This window comes from Balaenoptera ricei, chromosome 19 (genome assembly GCF_028023285.1).
Source record: "Balaenoptera ricei isolate mBalRic1 chromosome 19, mBalRic1.hap2, whole genome shotgun sequence".
In the NCBI taxonomy this organism is placed as follows: Eukaryota; Metazoa; Chordata; class Mammalia; order Artiodactyla; family Balaenopteridae; genus Balaenoptera; species Balaenoptera ricei.
In genome coordinates this window covers 13,686,704-13,694,978 of record NC_082657.1, presented here as the reverse complement: position 1 = coordinate 13,694,978, position 8,275 = coordinate 13,686,704, and the positions used below count along the sequence as shown (strand labels likewise).

Genomic DNA, 8,275 nt, shown 5'->3' with positions numbered 1-8,275 from the left:
GAAAGACAAAATAATTTTTTCATATTAATGCTGAGGAAGACATACATGGGAAAAACAATCATTACTTGTCTGTAATTATCAATATTTATTAATAAACTTTATAATTAATTAAAGGTGGTCTCACGTAGGAAACTTGGCTTTACTCGCCCAAAACATACCTTAACTATTCTGCACATGAATAGATCTGTCTATATAGGTGAGAAATGGCAGAGCACCACCAGTAATAACCCAGACGGCCGGGGACCACATCTATAAGCTGTGTGAGCTTGGACAGACTCACAGCCTCTGTACCTCAGCTTCCTCATCTTATAAAATGTCAGCCAGTGAGAGGACCTACCTCACAGACTTGCTGGGGAGAATAAAGCAGTAAATACATGAGAAGAGCTTAAAGTGGAGCCAAGCATACAGGAAGTGCTCAGTATGTATCAACTATAATTATTATTAACAGTGGTTCAGAAAAACATGTTTGCAATTCCAATTTTCAACAGCAAACGAAGAATAGTTTTATAATTGGTAAAGGAATACATATCATTTAATAACAGACTAAGGAAGCCAGAGAGAGTTTGTCTAAGTCCCAGATGAGGAAAGAAGCTGAGAAAACAGAAGGGAGGGATATTTGTGCAGAGAAAGAGGGGAAAAAAAGACAGAGAGAGAAAAGATATAATGACAAGAGAGTGATTGAAGAGCAAGCATTAGAAACCCTAGTATGGGGACTTCCCTGGCAGTCTAGTGGTTAGGACTACACCTTCCAATGCAGAGGGCGTGGGTTCAGTCCCTGGTTGGGGAGCTAAGATCTGACATGCCTCGTGGCCCTAAAAACCAAAACTTAAAACATAAGCAATATTGTAACAAATTCAATAAAGACTTTTAAAAAAATGGTCCATATCAAAAAAAATCTTTAAAAAGAAAGAGAGAAAGAAACCCGAGTATGAACTCCTGACAGCAGGCACTTGTACAGGTACCTCTGCCAAGCTTGCAGCTTCCAGCCGAAGGAAAAGGTGTGTTTTGAGTTCATTCCTCGAGTGCAAAAGAAAGACCAACACACAGAAAAAACAAAAGGTGCAGAAAACAAACATAGCAATTGGCTCAGGAGAGACGGTTGGGCAGAGTCATCACTGGCACTGGCCCACAGGTGGGTAAAGTCCTCAAACCCCTGCCTGCAACCCTCTGGGCTGATCAGTGGCCAGCAATGACGTTGGGAAAGCTTACCCTGCACGGGGAAGCCCGGTTGCTCACCATTCTCAGCTGGGCACTTAAAAGCCACCATGGAGGGTGCAGGCACCGCTGTCCCAGGTGGACCCCACTCTGGACACCACCCAGAGGACAGTGGAAGGCAGGCCCTGCTGCAGCACCAGGCACCAGAGACACATCGTAGGTGAGGAGTGAGAGGAGAGAGGCTGAGGGTAGGAGGGGGCGCATCCTGTCTCTTCCCCTGCGTGTGTCCACAGCCCACGCTCTGAGCGTCAGTCCCTCTGCCTCTGCAAGTCTAACCACAGGCAGGGGCTTGGACTCGGGGCCTTCTCCTTGAGCTCCCTGACGTCTGTCGCGTCCTGCAGGAAAAGAGATGGGGCCGAGTGGCGCAGCCGCGGTGGCCGTGGGGCTGTGGGTCTTGGTGACGGTGGGCGTGGCGGCGGACCCCGAAGTGGTGGAGCCTCCGCGCCGCCTCCTCTCACACTACCGCTCCCTGGACCCCCGGGCGCTGCTGGCCATCAAGGCACTGAGGGACCGCTATGTGAGTGATGCTCAGACGCCCCCACCCCCTGGACCCCGGGCCCGCGGGCTCGGTGACATCAGTCTTTGTCCCGAGGGGCCCTCGCGTCCTAGTGTCCAGCAGGCACATCTCAGATTTCAGGGTCCAGAATTGTGACCACGACATCTTCCGGCAGGTCCCGGTGGTCAGCTCAGGCACGGCCTTGGTGCGGGTCACAGAGGGGCGCCCCCTCCAGGCGGACTCGGCTCCACGTCGGGGCGCAGGCTCCGCACGGGGAGCGCGGGTGCCTTTCAGCCCCGCTCAGCCATCGGAGCGCTGCCTGGTTCGGGACACGATAAGCACAACCGTCCCGGCCAGTCCCGAGCCACGTCCAGGAATCTCCGACGTCCCAGCGCTTCAGGGGCCCTTGCCAGGAGACTCCGCGTCACCCCAGCCCTTGTCCCGCAGGAGGAAGAGACGCTGAGCTGGAGGCCGCGCAACTGCTCGTTCCGCCGGAGGAGGGACCCTCCGCGGCCTTCCGTGAGGCCCGAGGCCGGCGGGCGGGGGGTGGGGTGGGGTGGGGGTGGGGGAGCGCGGGCTGGCGCGCCGCCCCGTCTAACTCCCGCCGGGTCCCCGCAGTCCCGTGCGCTGCTCCGCCAGGTGGCCCGCGGCCTCGCCGACGCCCAAGACGTGCTGAGCAGCCTGCCGAGCCCCGAGCTGTTCCCCGGCGTCGGCCCGACCCTGGAGCTGCTGGCGGCCGCGGGGCGGGACGTGACGGCCTGCGTGAGTGCGCTGCGCCCTGGCCCCGCACCCCTCCCGGCTCGCTCTGCGCCCCTGGTCTCAAGGCCAGGCCCCCCGACTGCGAATCTGTCCCGTGAGGCCAGAAACGGGCGCAGACACGATTCACGTCCTCTCGGTGTCCCCAGATCCGGGCTTTGGTCTGCGGCTGGGAGGGTGAGGGGCGGAGTCACCTGGGAGGGGAGGCTCGGTTCCCCGCCGCCTGCACTGACCTCCCGTTCTCCCTCCAGCTCGAGCTGGTCCGGCCAGGCTCCCGGAGGAAGTCCCTGCGGCGGCCCGGGAGGCGTCCCCAGACTCGCACAGCTGTGAGTGGAGCGGGCGGCAAAGCGGCTAGACGGGAGGCCGGCTTGGAGCCGTGCGGGTCTGGAGGGGGGTGTCTCGGGGAAGGAGATTCCTGACTCAGCCCCGCTCCGCCTGCTTCCCGGGCTGCAGGGCTCGCCTCGGTGCCACGAAGCCACCGTCATCTTCAACCTCCTGCGCCTGCTCGCGTGGGACCTGCGGCTGGTGGCGCACTCGGGTCCTTGTCTGTGATCCCGCCGCGGCTCCGCCTGGGACCCGAAGCCCCGGGGTCGCCTGGTTGCGGACGCCTCCCTCCTCCGTGGCCCCATCGGACCAGGCGGGTCTCTTAGCCTGGACCCGACGGCGCTGGTGCCAGAGGCGCCCTTTTCCCAAACACCAGAACGAGTTCCCCCGGAAGCAGCGATATTTCCGCGGGATGCGTTGCCCTAGGATCTTCCCGGGCCCGGGCTGGCAGGAAAAGACTGGAGTCCGTGTCCGCCTTGGTCGCTGACCACCACGTACCATGGACCAGTTTCTACTTCTGTGGTTACAGGAACAGCCCTGTCTCATGCTAGGTCCCACCCCCTGCTTTGAACCTTCAATGCCCGCTTTGCGATTCCATGAATATGTGACTCTTGGACCTCCCGGCTGGGGAGGCCTCATTCCCTGAGGGACTGGGTAGTGAAAGGGCCAAAAGTCTTCTGGATAAGTAGTTTTTTGAATTCTGTTACTTAAGTGTGTTTTGTATTTATGAAGTTCCTGTGTGTATTTGCTGTTCTGTCTTCTGTTGTTAATTTATTGCCAATTATTAAATATTTTTGCATTTCTGCGGGTTGTTTATTCCGTGATCATTTTGAGGGGGGCTGTTCAGCACAAAATGCTGAGACAGGGAAATCAGGTGACCTGAGTTTCAGTTCTGCCCCTGCCACTTAAGTGTTGCGTGTCTGGGCAAATTACTTCTCTCTGAGCCTCAGTTTACTCATTTATGCCATGGCATTGTTACACTTCCCTTGCAGTGAGTACTATACATTGAAATAATGTTTCTGAAGCTTCCAGCTGAAGCCACAGAATGGCCTTAATAATTGATCTCGATTAAATAATCACACACATAAATGCAGAACAATTGTACTTTTAAAATTTGTCTGCATCTGTGGATGGGCAATCTTCGTGGCCAACTGTAAAGCTTGTTTCCCAAGGTCACACAGCTAGAGAGGGTCGGAGCCAGGGTTGAGCCCCAGAGTCTAGCCCCAGCTCCCATGCTCCTAGCCACTCCCCTGAACTTCCTTTCTAAGAGAAACAGTATGATGTTGAGGGATTTTGAGATAATTTGTCAATTTTCAGGATTCACAGTTGTTGCAATGTGTCCTCCCCTGATGTAAGGCCGATGCAATGAATAGATACTGACCAGAATACTGGTAGGTGACTTGGGCACATCCCTGCTGTTGCTTTTATTTTTTAGAAAATGTTTATTTATTTTGGCTGCTCTGGGTCTGAGTTGCGGCATGCATGCAGGATCTAGTTCCCCTACCAAGGATCTAACCGTGCCCCCTGCACAGAGTCTTACCCACTGGACCCCCAGGGAAGTCCACCTGCTGTTACAGATGAACCTATCTGCAGGGCAGGAATAGAAACGTGGACCTAGAGAATGGACATGTGGACAGAGTGGGGGCAGGGGAGGGTGGGACGAAGTGGGAGGTTAGGACTGACATATATACACTACCATACGTAAAATAGATAGCTAGTGGGAACGTGCTATAAAGCACAGGAAGCTCAGCTCGGTCGGTGCTCTGTGACGACCTAGATGGGTGGGATGGGGGGCGTGGGAAGGAGGTCCAGGACGGAGGGGATATAGGCATACATATAGCTGATTCACTTCATTGTACAGCAGAAAGTAATACAACATTGTAAAGCAATTATACTCCAATAAGAAAAATTTCTAAAAAACGTTACGTATCAGAGCTCAAAGATATTCCCAACTGAGGACTTTGGTCCACACTCTCCCCAGAATTATGAATGAGGGAAAGAGGGGGTGGGAGTAATAGTCAAAAGGACTCCACACCTTCTGTTCGAGACGTCCATTACCTCCAAGTCAGGAGATGTAGCTACACTGGGACAGTTGAGTGCAGTGCGTACTCTCTAGTGTCAGACAGAACTCAGTTAATACCCTGCCCTCACCACTTATTTGCTGTATGATCTTGGACAAGTCTCTTAACCCCTCTGAGTCCCTGCAGTTTCCTCTGCATTTGAGATGTAGTCAAAGCACAGGATGTCCTTGGTGCTACCATGAGTATTCAGTAGCACATTGTGAGGGAATTCCCTGCCATTCGAGTGGTCAGGACGCTGCGCTTTCACCGCTGAGGGTCCGGTTCAATCCCTGGTCGGGGAACTGAGATCCTGCAAGCAGCACGGCCAGAAACAACAACAGCGACAACAAACCACCTTGTGGCAGAGCCTCTGTGAACAGGGTGAGACATACACAGGCCCACAGAAGGAGCGGGGTGTCTCTGTTTTCCTTTTTCACTGACTGTTCCCTTTTCCTGGAAGGCTCCCCGCAGATCTCCACAGGGCTCCCTCCCTCACTTCCTTTAGGTCTTCCCTCAAATGTCATTTCATTACCTTAGTTAATACAGACTTCCTCTCGCACTCTGCTCTCGTCCCTGCTTCATTTCTTTCATTTTCCATTATCTGACTTTACCTAACGTAATACATACCACATGCCTAATCCCCGTGTCCCAGAGAGGTACTATCTGGTACCTCTCTCTAGTAAAAAGCCCCATGAAGGATTGTTTCATGTCTTTTCTTTTTCCAATGCTCTCTTCCTGGCACCTTGAGCAGGGTCTGACCCAAAGTGGGGGTGGGAGGGCAAATAAGTACTTGGTGAATGAATGAAGGCGTTTTTCTCAAACCCACCTGATTTCCCTGAAGTACTGGTCACAGCTCAATTTCATAGCACATCCTCCTATTCCTGGGTCCTTCTGCGCCTGACAGTCAGAGAACAGGATAGTGCAGGCTCCCGACCGCCCCCATTCTGTCTCTATCGGTACCAGGTGGGGAAGGGTGGGAAGGAGCTGGTGTCCTCACTTAATTCGCGAGTGTTTTGCCTTTCTCACTCTCTCTCCCACCCGCAGCAGCACCCCTGGACCTTCTGCCATCTCCTAAACAGCCTCCCTCTTGGAAGTTCCAGGTTCTTCATGGCAACACCTCCTACAGGTGCCTTTTCCCTCTACTCCCTGTACTGGGGCCTCTGCAAAAAAGGAAGTCCCTCTGTCCCCTCCGCACCCCAGTCCTAGATCAGCCTGGGCACCGGCGCAGGAGACCCGCTGTGTGGGGCTGAAACTGCCCCAGCCCTGATTTTGACTTCGTTACTCACTCTCTTGGAGGTGAGCGTGAATGGATGTCAGTTTCTCTTTCCCTCAGCGGCTCACATGGCTCACAGGCCCCGCCCTGCTCTGGGCTTTCCCAGCCCGCACCTCCGCTGGTGCCGGTGTCAGCCTCTGGCTGCGTTTTCACTTTTCCTACATCAGCTGGGATTGCCCAGCTGCACAGGCTAAAAGCTGCGCCATGGAACTCAGGCAGGAATTGCACCTCAGACGGAGCTGGAAGTTCAGAGACACGGACAGAGCAACGAGCTGAGATCCAGAAGAGGAGGCTGAAGTCAGAGACGCCAGAGGAGACTGAGAGACCCCAGGCGACAGCCTCAGAGTGGACACTTGATCCCCCATCTGCTGACAGAGACCAGAGAGCAGGAATGAAGCTGGGTCAGCCCCTACATCATTGTCTGGGACCCTCACCTCCCCAGAGCCTCCACCCTCACCCCCTGACGCCCTCCCTCCCCTCATCTTTCTGTCCTTCCTTAACACAGACATGGCCCCGGGCTGCACGCTGGTGCTGATGCTGATGACCGTGGCGCCGAGCAGGACAGGAGCAGCTCCTGTGCCCTCGCCCCTCGGGGCCCTCCCAGGTGCACGGGGCTGCCACATGGCCCAGTTCAAGTCTCTGTCCCCACAAGAGCTGCAGGCCTTCAAGAGGGCCAAGGACGCCTTTGTGAGTCTCCCCCGGCCCCTCCTGCAGTGGGCGACCCTCCACCCCTCCCTCTGGGCGCTCCCCGGCTACCTGGGCTGAAGGTGGGCCTGCCCTCCCTGCACTGGGCTGACCTCCACCCTCCCCGCGGTGGGCGATCTCCTGTCCTCCTGCGGTGGACGCGCCTCTGCGGTCCTTTTGCAAGTTCACCTCCCGTCCTCCTGTTGTTGGCCATCCTCCAGTCTCCCTGGGGTCTCCCCTCTGTCCCTCCCCCTGTGGGCTGACCTTGCCCTTGCTCTCTAGGAAGAGTCGCTCTTGCAGAAGGACTGGAACTGCAGCTCCCACCTCTTCCCCAGGACCCGGGACCTGAGGCAGCTGCAGGTGAGTTGGGAGAGTCAGGCCCACCTGCCCTCACCTGCCCGCCCCGCTCCGGCTCTGCAGGTGGCCCCTCACCTCCTCCTTCTCTCACGTCCTTCTCTCCCTGCCCTCCCCACCCGTCCCCTGACCCCTTCCCCTCAGCCAAGCACATCGGCTCTCACCTGACCCCGACTTTCACCTTCCACTGTCCCTTCCTCTGTCCCCCTCACCTGTGCCTCCTCGCCTGTTCTCCCTCACATGCAACTCTCACCTGTCTTCTGTCTCCTCCTCAGGTGTGGGAGCGCCCCGTGGCCTTGGCGGCTGAGCTGGCCCTGACACTGAATGTCCTGGAGGCCACGGCTAACTCATCCCTGGACCACATCCTGGACCAGCCCCTCCACACGCTGCACCACATCCACTCCAAGCTCCAGGCCTGTGTGAGTGCTCGGGGCACCCGGGCCGTGTCTGGGCTCTGGCCACCTGTACGTCCCCCTCTGTCCCAGGCCCTGCCTCACACCCTCAACACCACCCTCCTCTGCCCACAGGTCCCAGCTCAGCCCACAGCAGGCCCCAGGCCCCGGGGCCGCCTCCACCACTGGCTGCACCGGCTCCAGGAGGCCCCGAAGAAGGTGAGTGACCGGGGAGGGGAAACCGATGGCTGGGCTCAGCTGCGAGCCCAGACATGGGAGCTACTGAGCCATCCCCCTCTCCCCCCAGGAGTCCCGGGACTGCCTCGAAGCCTCTGTCATGTTCAACCTCTTTCGCCTCCTCACCCGGGACCTGAAATGTGTTGCCAGTGGAGACCAGTGTGTCTGACCCCAGAGACCCACCTGCAACGTGTCTCAGCATCTTCGATATTATTTATGCGTCAAACCCCTTTTTTTAATTTATTGCCTCCAAATCACTATTTTTATATTTATGTGTGTGATTTATCAAGCTCAGACCCCATAAAATGTTTATTTTTCTACTTTTTATAAAAACTGTACAAATAAACAATGAAGAAAAGATGCTCTTTGTGGTGTGGGACTGTGTGTGTGTGTGTGTTGGTTTTTCTTTGCTGCCATAACAAATTCTCACAAACTGAGCATATCAACACAACACAAATTCATTATCTTACATTTCTGCAGGTCA

At 55.7% G+C, this 8,275-nt stretch overlaps 2 protein-coding genes across 2 annotated transcripts; both read left to right on the top strand.

The window, feature by feature from the left end:
- Window positions 1-1,564: 1,564 nt before the first annotated feature.
- On the top strand, window positions 1,565-3,019 carry LOC132353759 (interferon lambda-4-like). The gene is made up of 5 exons (XM_059905165.1): window positions 1,565-1,732; window positions 2,159-2,230; window positions 2,330-2,473; window positions 2,719-2,793; window positions 2,921-3,019. Exons 1-5 carry the CDS (start codon window positions 1,565-1,567, stop codon window positions 3,017-3,019), a joined length of 558 nt encoding a protein of 185 aa, XP_059761148.1.
- Window positions 3,020-6,631: 3,612 nt separating this feature from the next.
- Window positions 6,632-7,960, top strand: LOC132353305 (interferon lambda-3-like). The gene is made up of 5 exons (XM_059904391.1): window positions 6,632-6,811; window positions 7,091-7,168; window positions 7,438-7,581; window positions 7,690-7,773; window positions 7,862-7,960. The coding sequence occupies exons 1-5, from the start codon at window positions 6,632-6,634 to the stop codon at window positions 7,958-7,960; spliced, it is 585 nt and encodes a 194-aa protein (XP_059760374.1).
- Window positions 7,961-8,275: the final 315 nt, after the last annotated feature.